Here is a 15584-nt window from a genome sequence, read left to right on the forward strand (position 1 = left end):
TTCTGCCACATACTTAAGAGTTCTGTTTTGCTTTAGGCTTAAAATATGATTGTTATAGGGGGCAGCAGGTGGCATAGTGGATCGAGCTGCCACCTTGCGCTTCAGCACCCAGGTTTGAATCCTCCTGTCTGCTGCAGTATTTTTGAGCAGGGTCCCTTCTCTAAAATGATAGTTAAAAAAAAAACAACTACCCTGCTGAATAAATGGGTAAACAACTGCGAGTAGCTTAACATTTGAAGGTGCTTTGGAGAAAAGTGTCAACTAAATGGACACATTTGTAATGCCGTATTAAAGATCTCTAAACCACAGCTGCATACGTCCACGCATTTGTTCCACCCCACCTGAGGATACTCCGTGTGGGCGGAGGAGCGATGCCCATGGGTCACCCACCTGGCACAGCAACAGCTGAGACGGCCTCCGGCTGGCACAGGGTGTCCACCTTGACGTGCTGAAAGGCCTTACAAGCCGCCGTCTGCAGGTGTCTGGTAGAGTGATGGAGGAGAAGCGATCACCACAACGTACACCCTACTGAGCAAACACAGTTATGGCATCTATCACGACTGGCCAGCCCTCCTACAGTGGAATCTGTGTGACCCAGGGACTCCCACTGTGCAAGTGAAGAATTCGCAGGGAGAAGCAGTGCTAGATCAGCCACAAATTGCATTATGGGTTCATCCATCTCCCAGCAGTACCAGTGCTGTACCTCCATAAGTTCCGTATCAATAAGAATTCACACAGGGCACATCTGCAGAGAGAGAGAGCACGGTGTATACTGACTGTCAGTGGGAGACGATACGGAGTCCTCAGGTGCGCCTGATGGAAATTACAAACAGAGACAAAACCCACGGCCTGCATGAAATTCACACGAGACCAGACCGTTGACCCTTTTTGTGCATTTATGCAGCTATAGAAGAGCAAACTGGAACAGGACTGAATAATTTAGGCCTCTTGGATATACACTCAGAACTTCATGTTTGTGGATTTTTAAAGATGTTTTTAAACAGTTTCTTCCTGCAAGATGACAAAAAAAATTGTGATCCTCTAATGGCTCCTTTGTTGATATAGTTTATTACAGTGAGTCTTCTCAGTTATTCTTCTTGAAAATGGCCCCAGAAAAGAAGTTTTTGAAAGAAGTTTGCCGTTCTATGTCTGGCTTTTGGAACAAAAGCAAGAACAATGAATTTTCTTTTTTCATTATTTAACTTTTTTCTTCTATTGTAGAGATAAATGCAGAAATTAAATATTGGTTGGTTTACAGTTGCAATTTTTTAAAAACATTTAATGTGTCCATGGGGTAACGGGAGCTATTTGCGGAAATGTAATGCTCCCCTGTGATTGTGAAGGATCTACTGTACTCACAGCAGAGAAGAGCCAAAGTTTCAATAACGGGAGGCGCTAAATTTTCCTTTGGTTGTTGTTAGACTGCTGCCACTGCATTCTAGCAACATAAACAAGAGCAAGCAAGTCTCTCCTGTTTATAATGAGTGCCACAAGCTGCCATAAAGCATGAGATAGCACTAGGGAGAGAACCCAAGGTAACAGGGCTTTTATCGTGCCAATTTATCATCGCACGAGCGCTGCTGGGCGCACAAGCCAGACACGTGCCATTGGACAAATTACTCATGTTTGCAGAAGTGGGCAATGACTAATGCTGTTGCTCTTCAGCCAGACAAGAGCCGTTCGGAAGGAGATGAAGGCTGAGCACCACAGGTCACCGGACGTGAAGGTGCAGTGTGATGCACAGATTGGAAAACTGCTTTCGGCCTTACCGTTTCCACTCCTCTTCTCCTTCCCAGAATTCATAGACTACGAAGGAGACGCCGTCCGGAAGCCTCACTGCAGTCACGCTAGATTGAGAGGGAAGGGGAGAACATAATAAACTCATGGCTCCTCATCTGAGGTCCAGGGGAAATGTGTGCAGCACTAGCAGTGTAACGAATGTCGAAAGTACACGACACATTCTGGCCCGTGTGTCTTCGGGACAGATGATGAATCAATGATTACAACAGTTAATTGTTAAACCTCTGCAATACACACATGTTGACAGCATGTTAATGCGATGGATGTACTTGATCACCAGCAATTTTCAACACCAGTTTCACTAGTCCTCAGCGTATTTGGTTTTTAACTACGCTTTATTTTTCACTTTACCGAATTCAAACGTTTTTAAAGTAGCCTGTTCTTTTGGATTCTATTAAGTAAATGATTTACAACGCAAAAAAATTTTACATTTTTAAAGTGAACAATTCAAGAAATTGAAACAATTGTCATATCCATTTAGAGTATCACTTTTCGCTAAAGTGACTAATAGTGTTACTTGAAATTATTTACCCATTTAAACAGCTGGGTATTTTTTACTACCTCAGTTTAAGGTAAACATCTTGATCAAGGGTACAACAAGCAGAGCCAGACAGCTGGTAGCATAGTGGTTTGAGCTACTACCTTTAGCTCTAAAGGTTGTAGGTTTGATCCCTGCCTCTGGGTGTAGTACCCTTGAGCAAAGTACTTACCCTACATTGCTCAAGTAAAAAATTACCTAGCTGTAGATAATTGTAAGCTTGTGATAATTACAGCTTTAACATTGTCAGTTGTTTTGGAGAAAACCCTCAGCCAAATGAATAAATATAAATTCAAACCTTGGTGCTTTGAGTTCTGAGGTTTTAAGCACTATGCCACCTGCTGTCCCATTATGTAGCCTCCATAGTGATTAATAACCTAAAAGGAACATTTGTTAAAGTCTGACCTGGGACCCAGAGCTGGGCCATCACTTTGTAAATGGTATGTCACTATAGATGAACTGTAGCACTGATTTATGTGCCGACTGCACTTTCCTTCTACACATTAGATTCATGTTTCATCCCTGACACTGAAAGTGTACCTTCCTACAGACTGTGGGCACTGCAAACATCATCAAATCTGTCACACCAGGCACCCCTTTGGCTATTGCTTCATAGGACTCTCTATGAAACATAAATATAAAGATTAATTATTTTAATGTGGGCTTTATTGGAACCTTAAGAAATAATGAGGAGCATCTACAATGATCTTTATTTGGAAATGTTTTAATAATCGTTTTCCTTCATGGCAAGGAACCATGAGTCACTTTCCAGGAGAAAAGCATAAGGCTTTAAGGATACAGAGAAAGCTCACACTACATTATTTACTTCCTTTAATGACATGTCTGTTAGAAAGGCACATGTCTAGCTAGTTAGTTAATTCTTTGCTATTGCCCATCTCCTTAATTAAATGGGCTTGACTACATGGTTGCAGCAAATAGTGAGAAGTAAGTTTAGGAGATTAACTATAAATCATGAGGCTGGCCGTGAGGCTAGTGGTTTCATCTCAAAAAAGGTTAAAAACATGTGAAACTGACATTTTTAAATTAATGTTGACATTATGTTTATGGAAACGAATATTCAACTACAGACAGATAAGTCTGAATGCTGCGCAGTTCAGTGAAGTCAAAGTCGCACATTACGACACCTCAGACCTTATTAAAAAATAATTACAAAGCATAATTTTACATTACACTACAGTCTGGTGTAGCGGCAGAACATAAACATGATCCTGTTTTGTTCAGTTTTTGCTTGAGTGTTGCAATCATTAGTAATTGCATGTGAGGTTTTGATAAGGGGTAAATGTGTCTCTTCGAAGCTGTTAAGCATGGTTGTTACATGAAAAAATAAAGTTTATAAGACTTATTCCATTGCAGTATTTATTGCTTTGATATTTATATTCATATGATTTTGCCAAATAGACTCGCAGAAGGAGACAGGAATTCTCATCTGGAATTTAAGAATCTCTGATTTATGGAAATTATCTATTCAAATCAACAGCGGTACCTAATTGCTCAGTTTTCATGCAGAAATGATCAAATGCGCATGAAGTGCACCGCACTGATTTGGAAGATCAACCCCAAACTTGATTTCAGATTAAAAAGCATAAAGCCCCTCTCTGTGCCTTTGATTGAATTTTGGGCTTTGGTTTGCATTATGTAAGGAAACGTAAGAAATAGCAAAAAATGCAAGCGTAAATTAATAATCCTACAGAGCCGCCACTAGATGACGCTGTTTTCACAGATTTCGCAAGTAACGCGTGCATTTGAGAGCCACGCAGTATCACTACAACCACTTCAAGTAAATGTAAATGTTTCATTACCATCTGTCACACCAGAGGATACTGATGAGAAAGTCCTCTCAGTTATGTGTTATATGAAGCCGTTTATAGATTTTTTTGAGCACTGCCATCAAAACACCTACATTGCTATTATTTCATCAGCAAAATCATGGGAAGAGTGGGACCGCAATCAAATCAGTGAACTTTGAAGTGATTTAACACTCCGCATATGTGAGTGTGTCCGTGTGTGCGTGCGCTTCGAAATTGTCTTTACCATTTTCGACCAAATCATGTCACCGTCGCCCTGCCGCAGTTTTGAGCTGCCGAGCTGCCCTGTCACCGCTGGTAATGACCGTCACTGACGCAAATGCCAACGGACACAGAGCAGAGAGGGAAGACGACCGTTTGCGCAGCGCACGCTGAGCAGGTCCTCCGCGGATCTCGCTGATGAGCGATACGCCATATCACACTCTGGGATGCTCCCGCTAAGTGCTGCTAACAAGGCCGGGCTCGAAGCAAGGCTTCGCTCCAGGATGGATTGTGTAACTGGATGGCCTGCGCGTTTGTCCCCCTTAAAACCCCGGTGGTCCGCATTGGAGTAACAGAAGAACCGCTCATTTGTTGTTCTTCTCATAAGAGCCTGAGCCTCACCGTTATAGCAGCTGACATTTCTCCCTGTTTGTTGAGCCTGTTTTATCTGTCACCGGCTTTCTAAGAGCCTCTCATGCTGACATTTATATACCCAGTGACAGCAGTCCCGGAAATGAGCGCCTGCACCCCTCGTACCTTTCAAACGGAACCCCTTGCCCAACTGGACCCTCTGATTCTCCTCCATAGAATGTCAGCTGTTCTCCCTCTCACTCCACCAAGGTCAGAGTTTGTTAACAAGCTCATTCAGCCACACTCATTCAGATGTATAATCAGCTGTGGAAAACCCCACCATCGTTACTTACACACACACACACACACACACACACACACACACACACACACACACACACACACACACACACACACACACACTGTCTGAACCGCTTGTCCCATACAGGGTCACGAGGAGCCGGAGCACAACCCAGAAACAGAGGGCGTAAGACCGGAGGGGGAGGGGACACACCCAAGATGGGACGCCAGTCCGTCGCAAGGCACCCCAAGGAGGACTAGAACCCCAGACCCACTGGAGAGCAGGACCCACCCAGTCCAACCCACTGCTCCACCGCGCCGCCCCTCCACTGCTACTTACTTATGCATTATTCCTTATTTCTGCATAGTAAGTCCAGTTTTTCCAAAGACAATACTACACAGGAACACTTAATACGGTACAACGTGCAATAAATAAAAAACTTCCGCACACACTGAAAGCAAGGTGTCAAATGGTAAATGAAATCTTAAATATATAAATTATGTGTATATATTTAAATTACACAAAAGTGTACATATTATGTATACAAATATAAACATATACACAGTGAATAAATACTGTATGTTCACATACTGAAAGGAGAGGAAGTGGAAGAGGGGGTAAATTGATAGTAAACCAGAAATTGTGTGCTGAATGGCATTGTGTGTGTGTGTGTGTGTGTGTGTGTGTGTGCAGTAGTCAAAGGCTCAAAGATCGAATATTGGCTCAAACAAACAAGAAATATCTGCTCACTGGAAGCAGTCCTGCTGGGCAGAGACGTTCTTCAGATACTGCTTGAGGGCCTCGCAGAACTCCCCCAGGTGCTTCTGGGAAACGGCCATCTCCTGACGGATCAGGTAGAGGGACTGGAAAGGGAGAGACAACTGATCACGGAGCAGCATCATCAGTGGTAACTGATTCACGGTGGGTCGATATCCAGTTCCACACTTACCTTCACACATCATCTCCCTACCTTTTTCCCCTAGTCTAATTTGAGGGGGGTGTCTTTCCCCCTTTTTCCCGAAGGACCTCACCCTCACCCCCAAACCCCCACAATGCATCTGCAAAGAAATGTCCTTTTTTTAAAACCTTCTGCATGTTGTGTAGTGTGAGGGCGAGTCAGTCTCTTTGGTTTGTTTCAAGCGTTCGGTTCCGTCAGGATGTCAGAAGCGCTGCGTTGTAAATTCAGATCGAAGCTGCAGCAGCTTCCATGCGTTTGGCTCGGCACAACACGACAACCCCCCTCCGCCAAGCTCTGCGTAGCATGTTATTATACATTATTATATTTGCTTCTCTGCATTACAATCTAAGCATCTCTCTACTTATGTATGTGCCTGGTTTGTGTCTTGTGGGTTAGGGTTATTAACCCCAGATGAATAATATAGACGGCATTTGGCAGTTTTACAGGGATAACCCCGCACCTTCCTGTGCTGCACCAGGACCATCTCAGTCAGTCACTATGAACAGGAAGTCAACATAAGACCCAGCTGTATTGTACTGTAATGCAGTACTGTTATCACATTACCGGTAAACCATTACAAAATGTCAAGGCTTCTTTGATTCTGCTCTTTGGCAAAAGAGGGTGATACAAGCTAATTGAAAGCATTAGACACCTCACTCTTTGACAGTGCATTTCAGATATGCAGGAAGGGGGATTATAGAGAAGAAAACCAGATAATAAACCCTAGTAGGTCAGAAACATTACATTACACAACACAATTCTCCACGGTGGATGATATGATATGTAGCAGAGATACATGACTATTTATCATCAGTGATCCATGCCAAGACCCAGTCAGCCAAATCTATATAATTACTAATCAAATATTATTTTATGCACTTTTATCTGCCCCTTACATGGATTGTTACGGCAGTTAAAGCTTTGAAGCTTGGCACAGATTGAACATTATGTGTAAATGCTGTGAGCCTCCACATGAAGGTCCATCTGACACTAAATTGCTTTAAGTATGAGAACAGGATTATTATAGCACTCTTATTCACAGGGCTACAATAATCTTGTTTGTGTGTGCGTATGTTTTTGTACGTGTACTGTCCTCCAGGGCACAGGGAACACAGGATGGGGAGGTAATCCTTGACAACCCCATTTTACAGTTACCATGGAAACTGGGAAAACCAACTTCCTTCCCCAGTTCTCCCCCAAACCTCCTCTGAGAAACCCCACAACCCTGCTTTCCCCACATTCACCATCTCCACTCTGTTTCTCTTTAGCATGTTGCTTTATCATTGAAATACACAAATCCAGCTTTTTATAAGCTTTAGTCATACTTATCACATTTTTACATGGAATCATGACTAAAGGGCAACACCCAAGTACATACAGTGACAAATATTAATCTCCAAGGAGAGTAGAAGTACACAGCAAAGAAGCAAGGCAGCAATATCTTCCTCCCTTTTCTTCCCGTTCACTCACAGATCCTCCACAGTGGTTTCTAAGGGCTCTAATAATACACAATGCTTGTATTCTGAAATGACTCCTCTACAAGAACCCATCTACCAGTGTAACCCCCACTGCAGTAATGGGTATATTCTTTTCTCCTGAGCAGAGTCTGTTAGAATTGTGCATGCTTATGAAGCACAACTGAAGTCTGTTCGTAACTCAGTTCGTTCAAAACTAAGTCACTTTAACCTCTAAATTGCAATCAATAAAAGTGGAATAAAACACAGGTGCCTCCACTTACTTATGGGTTAGTTATTGTAAAGACCTCAGACAAAGCCATAATAAAAACACTTCAATCCCTCCATCCAATTTTGAAAACTCCTTGTCCAAAGCAGGATTGCAGCGGTCTGTTGTATACCAGAAGCACAGGGTGCAATCCAGGGTACACTTGGGACATGATGCCACTACATTGCCATGTAACACATTTTTATGAACTTTAAATTAAAACAAGCTTAAAATCACTGAAAACAGAAAATGCAATCTCCACAACCTCCCATTCAATGTTGGTGACTTCATATAAGTATATCTATTGTTAGAGGGAGCACAGTGGCACAGTGAGTAGCGTTGCTGTCTCACAGGGCCTGTGTGGTGTGAGAGGACATGGGTTCCATCCCTGCTCACTCTGTGTGAAGTTTGCATTTTCTATCCATGTCTGCAGGGGTTTCCTCCCACAGTCCAAAGACATGCTGTTCAGGTTCACCCATAGTGTGTGAGTGACACAGTGTGTTCCACTGATGTATGGATGAGTGACTCAGTGTAAGTAGTGTATCTAGCAGTGTAAGTCACCTTGGCGAATAAGGTGTGTGGGCTGATTAACACTATATAGAGTTCATTGGCAGTCACTGTGGAGAAAAGTGTCTGCTAGGTAAAAAAATGTCAGTTTCTGAGCAGTTTTTTCACTTTCTAAAGTCAATAAAAATATATCCCTCGATTTATTTATGGATAGGATCATGTAAAAGTCTTCAAAATAGCTATATTAAACAAACACTTTGCAAGATTTTGCATGATAATATTTTTAACTTCTTACTACCTTGACTTTAACGTTGGTAAATACTGGAAACACGTTGAATGAAAGTCATTCACCTGTATTGCGTCTCTGTTCCTTCTGAGTGTGTTTTGCTGCCAACTAATGGTGGGGTGGGGAAGTGCAGGTAGTTTTACACAATGCTCAAAAATACAAATGTGAATGAAAGGCAATGGAAAATAAAGTGGAAAAAGATTGTGTCCTTGAAAATTTGTGACTTGAATGTCTATAAAATGAGCACACATGCACACTAATATTATATATACATATATATATATATATACATATGAAATCCAGAATCCTAGAAGAATCTGTTTATCCCATGTGAAGCAAATCAACTGAACTGAGACACATCAAAAAACATTGAGGAAAGCTAGAGCAGACATTCTTAGGTGTACTACCCCGACATCAGTGCATGTAGATAACAAGGGGAACAATGACTCACATCACACTCCTGTTTTATGTATTCCTGGACTAGTGTACAAGCATTTCTGAGAGTCCAGGCTTTCTATAGAAATTCCCATGTGGCTGTGGGAAGCAGACTTGAGAATTTCCCTTCTGACAGCCTTTGTTGGCAGTAATTGATTCTGCTCACAGATATTTCCAGAACTAAGATTCATGCAAAACAATGCTGTTCCTGCCACATTACCTTATCTCCCATCAATTGAGCTGGTTTTTCATGCCATCTCACTAAATTCGAAAACCTCAAAAATGTCATCCAGTCATCAACAGTTACATAACTGTTAAGTTAAAATCACATGCATCTCATATTGTTACCATGCTGCTTTAAGTGTAAAATGTTGACAGAAATAGATTTATACATTTCACATGCCACACATGCATAAGTCAGGACCACAAAGAACTACATTTCTGTATTTTCTTGTTCACTGCATGTGAAAGAATACTTTTAAGGGCTCTTCGCCTTTGCACTTCAGCCCCTATACAAGGGTCTAACTCGACTAGAACTTATGACCAGCAAAATGAAACTTGAAATCATGCTCAAAGTCATGTTACCATAGAAGCTCATCTGGGAGGTTTTTTTCTTTTTTTACAACAAAGCAGATATTGAAGGTCTGAGATGGTTTGCATGCAGATACCCAGTGGGTATGCTGAGAAATTAATTAATTCATAGCTGAGGATAATGACAATAGAGAATGTATTAGGGAAGGCTAGGAATATGCAGGTGCTTGCAATATCCACATCGGCCAGGCGCTGATGGGAGATTCCATATGGAAATGTGGGCTCTTCCTGGCAAACTGACAGGAAAGCCATTGTAACGCACTGTTTGGACCTCCCGTGGTAAAGATGTTACTTACTGCGCTAGCTGTGCCATCAGTGTCTGTTAGCCTCTGGTGCAGGTCAAAGAACACTGTCTGCAACAAGAAGCAACAGAAGAACCACACATGAATTCATGCCTTGCCGGACTTCTCTCATAATCACAGCGAACTGCAGAACCCTGCCCTGATTGTACAAAGCATGGAAAATGAGACTTTTATGTCCTTTATTGGCATTGGCACAAGTCATCATAGTAGGAGCAGTAGGTAATATGGAGGTTATGTCACCTTGCACTCCTACTGCTGTAGCAGTGTTGGATCAAGGAGCTCACCCTAAACTGGTGCAGTAAAAATTATCCAGCTGTATAAATGGGTGAGTCACTGTAAGTGCCTTAACCCTGAGAGCTGCTTAGGAGAAAAGTGTCAGCTAAACGAATCAGTGTCAGTCATCTCCTCAGCAGATAATAAATCAGGTTTTGGTAACACATGACTGTCAAAGGTTCAACAACACTGCCACTCTAGTATCGTGTGACTATAGAGCACTTTTTGGGGGAATTACCCTTGCCCCCCCCACACACACATCCATCAACGTGGTCACTTCAGAGTAACTAATTTAATGCAGTAAGTTTGGCCTGCTTACACTCAGACACAACTCTAAGACATATGAAAGTTGATAACATTTTTTCCAGTTCATCAGATTTTAAATGGAAAAAAAAGTATTTTAAGGTATAGAAAAATTCCCGGAAGGTTTATATTTCATGCTTTATTCTTGACAGGGAGCATGGTGGTGAGGTGGGTTCAACCAGTGCCCGCTGCGTAGTGGGTCTGGGGTTTGAGCCCTGCGATGGACTGGGTGTGCCCCCCCCCCCCTCCCTTCGGCCTCGTCTGCTGCGTTGCTAGGTTAGGCTCCAGCTCTTCAGGACCAGCGGTTATTGACGATGGATGGATGGATGGATGGATGGATGCTTTGGATGATATTGTTGCGATGAAATCTTAGTCAAGACATAAACACAGTTTATGGCTTTCTGCCCTTGTGGGTGCTTCAAACACACACACACACACACACACACACATACAAAACAGTGAGTACTAGGAAAACGTGAGCTCTCTGCTGAATGTCCCAGCGGAGGGCTAAGCATCTCATCGCGAGTAGGGGAACTGTAATACGCATTCAGTACTGCACTACACAGGCTCCTCGAACACAGCTCTGCTTGTAAAACACTTTCCCAAAGCTCTGCTTCATTACGTTCAATGAAGCACATCACTATCCCTGAATGTTAAACGGATACAGCACTCACCATGTGTGCAATAGACTGTTATTCTTCGCATGAGAAAGAACATGTGACAAAACCAAGAGGTGGGTTTCTGATTTACTGTTCGTTTTGGAATTAAAAGGCAGAAAAACACAGGACAGGAACCAACCATGAAGGAAAATAATGGAATGATGACATGTTCACTATTCCAATAACTCTGTAGTACTCTCTGTGCCACAATCATGATGCAGGAGAATGAAAGTACACATTCATAGTTATTCCTCAGAATACTCACAGCCCTTACGATCTCCAAATTCCACCCAAACTGCCTGGCGTGTGTATCTACTTCACACAAGCATAACCCCACTTCTTTGAAAAACTGAGCAATATTGGTGTCTCTGGGAATCTGTGTAAACCTTTCTCTGCAAACCCTTCTTCTTGCCTCATAGGTCAATAAACCAACCAAGAAGAAGGCTGCAGCAAACATCGCCTCCATTAAATTCCCATTATACCATGTTCATCACCAGTTTGCTACCCATTATGCCTGAGAGGCCCAGAAATGGCATTTAGGTCTAGAGATGGTGTTCACTAACACTGAGGCCCCTCAGCAACATGTTTATTAAAGAGCTTGTTCCCAAATTATTCACATGGTGTGTAATGGAGATTTATGTGCAGCAATTCATTTGAGCCCAAGGAAAATGAAGCCCTTGTACGTCGTCACTCATCCATAAGCAGCGTTCCTTAAAGTTATTCCTGAACATGGGCAAAATGTCACCAATGTGATTTATTATCTCTTTGTTTTTTCTGTGTTGACCCCTGCTGGTGTGCTTCACTGAGGCACATCATCTCTTCCTGGGTATTGGCAGGACTGGAAAAGATGCTCTCATGAACCCAACCAGCTGCACTGGTATGCAATGCTGAGGAGTAGAAAAAAGCATAGAATTTTAGTATAATCTGCTGACTAATTAAAGGTCTTTCCTGGAACAATAATGTGCAGTTTGACATTTTTATGTTTCATTCAAGCAAACAAATTCAAAGTGTACAGTGGTGCAGTATTAAAAGCAGTGTCTCAGAGACCAAGGTGTGGAGTACGTATGTTCTCCCGATGTTTGTAGCCCAAACATGTGTGGAAGGTGGCAATGGAAAACCACTTTGGTACCATTACTTATTGTAACAGCCACAAAAGTTGAATTTGAAATTATTTTCCCTTACCTTACTTTGTTCAGGGTACAATGACACGGCCCCATCCTTTGAACTTGAACATGTCCTGTTACAACACTACCTTCTGCCAATACACAAGACATGGAGATATTTATGACTTGGTCTTTCGTGCTAAGGTAAGACCAGATGGTCTGAAGGAAGGAAGCTTGTCCTCAAACATGCTGGAGCACCGAGCCCTGAACTATAATCTGCTTACTGAGTCCAGCAAGAACTGATGAGAACAGCAATATATTTTATTTACATATATAAACTGTGTATAAATAGGCCTGGTGTTTGTGAGCGTAGTTATATTAATAAAACTTTTGCAAGTGATAAAACTCAAGTTTTGATGAGCAACTTGGTTTTGGACTCCAGGGTCTAATTGCACTGATGCATGTAGGCTTTGTAACAGATGGGTATGTTAAAAAAGCTGACGGAAAGCTCAGTGAAGGACAGCTTTTTAAATCACCTTGGCATGGCTTGCAGTGGGTCACTTCACAGCACATTCTGGGGGTAGATTATTCTCTGAAAAGTTTGGCAGCCAAAGTTATCAAATCAATTTTTCCATCAAGGTCAACTTTCTCTTACAAACAAGAGTTATCTCTGTCAGAGTCACATCTGCACCACAGAATTCCTGTCTATCCCAGCAGATACTGAGGTACTGTGATTTTTAACCCAAACAATTCAAATGTGCACCACTGGGATTAAAAAAATCTAAAACTAAGAATAAAAATAAAAAGCAACACAAAAACAACATTTACAAGCCTTACTGCAAAAGACATACATAAATAATCGCGCATCACAATGGAAAAACAAACAGAGAATGTACATTTAAAAAAAGCAAAAACTGAGCCACATACTGTCAAAGCTGAAAAGAAAAAGAAAAAAAAAACACCAGTAAAGAAAGGCCAAGATTCTCTCAGAAGGGTTTTAGTGAAAGAACACTTCTAAAGCCCTGGCTGCCACAATGACTGAAGTCTTCATAATGCCACAGCTGGGACAGCACAAATGACATTCCCCAAAGGTGCGGCACACTGCTGAGGACAAGCTTGAGAGCTCATGGGGACCATCCTTCACACAGCCTCGAGACAGCTGGGTAATCTGAAAGCAGATCCTCCAGCCTATGAGGAGGAACCGCAGTTGGCACACTAAGCTACTTCCTTACTGTCGGCAGAAGAAGGAAAATGCATGCAATGATAACTATGGTGATTCCACAGCATTCCTTCTCCTTTCCCCTTCCCCCACTGTTAACACCCACTTTCTCTCTCTGTTAGACAGCCTTTAATTTGTGGGATCACCACTGAAGACAGTTTCTTTATTTTAAAGCATTAATAATATACTATATATTGTTATAATGTACACCAAGTTATACAGTACAAGATTTTAACAAAGTCTGACACTCAAACACCATGCATGAGCTGTAAACAGCTAACCCAGCATGACTCGATACACTACAAACAGTTTACAGCCCATTTCCTGTGTTTTTATTGTCCCATACTCATCTCACACTGCTGTGTCTTTGCACTTTATGTAGTCCTGTGTATTGTTCTGTGTTGCACCATGGTCCCCGGAGAAATTCGTTACGTTCCACTGAATACAGGCTATACAGAGGAATGACAATGAAAACCACTTGAACTTGAACTAAACACTTGCCGCAAGTTGAATTAATTGGTCCCACATTCCTACTGTCTATGGTGGCATTTTACTGCCAACTAATGGTTGGGTGTGGAAACACAGGTTGCAAAATAGAGAAGTGAAGAAAACACACACACACACACAGTCTGAACCACTTGTCCCATACAGGGTCACAGGGAACCAGAGCCTAACCCAGCAATTCAGGGCATAAGGCTGGAGGGGGAGGGGACACACCTAGGACAGGACGCCAGTCCGTCGCAAGGCACCCCAAGCGGGACTCGAACCCCAGATCCACCGGAGAGCAGGACCCGGTCCAACCCACTGCGCCACCGCGCCCCCCACGTGAAGAAAATATACAATTAAAAATTAATTTGTAAAAATTAATTGAAGGATGTTGGAGTGTTCAAAACTTCAAACTTTCATAACATAAGGAGCCCATTTATAGACATTAGCTAATAGGTCCTGCTGCTGAGATCACCAGGTGTCACTGAACCCTAACCCTAAGGATAGATCTGCAGTTCCAGGATGACCGCCGATTGTGTGCCACTGAGAGGAGTCTCGAGAAAGCCTCCCATTTATTAATCTTCAAAGCCTGCTTTGCTGCAGGCAGAATAAAGCCACCAGGCTGTTATTAGCTGCTGCAATAAAGACTTCTGCATGCCAGAAGTGGCAACATTAACTAGGGACTCCATTAGTCCTGTATGTTCACTCCCGGCTAGACATGAGCACTGGAGAGGAGAGGAAAAAAGTAGTTAAAAAAAAAAAATCAGGCGTGGGTAAGTGAAAGAGCAATAGATATTGGAACTGCTTCCTTTCAAGTCTATATAATTATTCTCTTTCTCTCTCTCCTTCTCAATACCTTCACACTGAGGCAAAACAATAATAATCAGGCAGAAGATTAGTGGGCTCTTCCCAAAACAAGCAAGACCTGATTCATAGTGCAAGCCTGGGGCTCTCTCTCTTTAATTACCTGGGGACTGATGATTATTGGCTACAGATTGGAGGAATTATTGAAACCCTGTACAATGGAGTGGTGATAAGTGTGAGGAAAGTACCCATTTTCGATCAATCAGAAATTCGATTTGTCATGTCAGGTTCACAACAATCCACAGAGCCATAACTGTAGACAGCGCACCAAAGCACAGGACATCTTTTCAAAGGAGCTGGGTCATCTAATTTGGGATTAACTAACCAGCCAGCAGCAGTTAGACTCAGCGAAGAGTCAAAAATCATTTAACATGACCCTGGACAGATTTAACTACGTTTCCTCAGCATGTTGTGAATGTAGGTACATCTCGCAGACATCTGTTCGTACACCTGGAGATGTTGGGGCATTTTGAACACCTGTTGGGAGGCGGTGGTTGTGGAGTGGTCTTAATGGGATGAGAAAGACTGTGACAAACAGTAGGGCCCCTACCTTATTTTCCAGCCGTCCAATCAGTTCCGCCAACCGGTTGATCTGGGCCTCCAATCCTTCCTTTCGTACCTCGGCAATTCCTTTAAAGTAGAACAAGGTGTTCATTTTCACGCCTATCCCTAACTTTCATTCCATTTAGGTTCATAGTAAATGCATCGTCCCTGAAATTTTAGCTGCAAAAAACATACACTAAGCATACACTAATTTTCACTCCTTATACACGCTGACTATCAAGGCAAAAAACAATGAATGTGGGATGTTGGACAGATGGTCTTTAACAAAACATTGTCTGCTTAGATATTTTGGCAG

At 42.3% G+C, this 15584-nt stretch overlaps 1 protein-coding gene across 1 annotated transcript in view; it reads right to left on the reverse strand.

Moving 5' to 3' along the window:
- Window positions 1-15584, reverse strand: part of necab2 (N-terminal EF-hand calcium binding protein 2) — a 49079-nt gene that overhangs the window by 1287 nt on the left and 32208 nt on the right. The window contains exons 7-11 of the mRNA XM_029253541.1: window positions 15276-15355; window positions 9813-9869; window positions 5768-5880; window positions 1770-1847; window positions 391-482 (exon numbers count right to left, since the gene is read on the reverse strand). Coding sequence (XP_029109374.1) covers window positions 391-482; window positions 1770-1847; window positions 5768-5880; window positions 9813-9869; window positions 15276-15355 — 420 coding nt within the window. The remainder of the gene's footprint in view (window positions 1-390; window positions 483-1769; window positions 1848-5767; window positions 5881-9812; window positions 9870-15275; window positions 15356-15584) is intronic.

Source organism: Scleropages formosus, chromosome 7 (genome assembly GCF_900964775.1).
Source record: "Scleropages formosus chromosome 7, fSclFor1.1, whole genome shotgun sequence".
NCBI lineage: Eukaryota > Metazoa > Chordata > Actinopteri > Osteoglossiformes > Osteoglossidae > Scleropages > Scleropages formosus.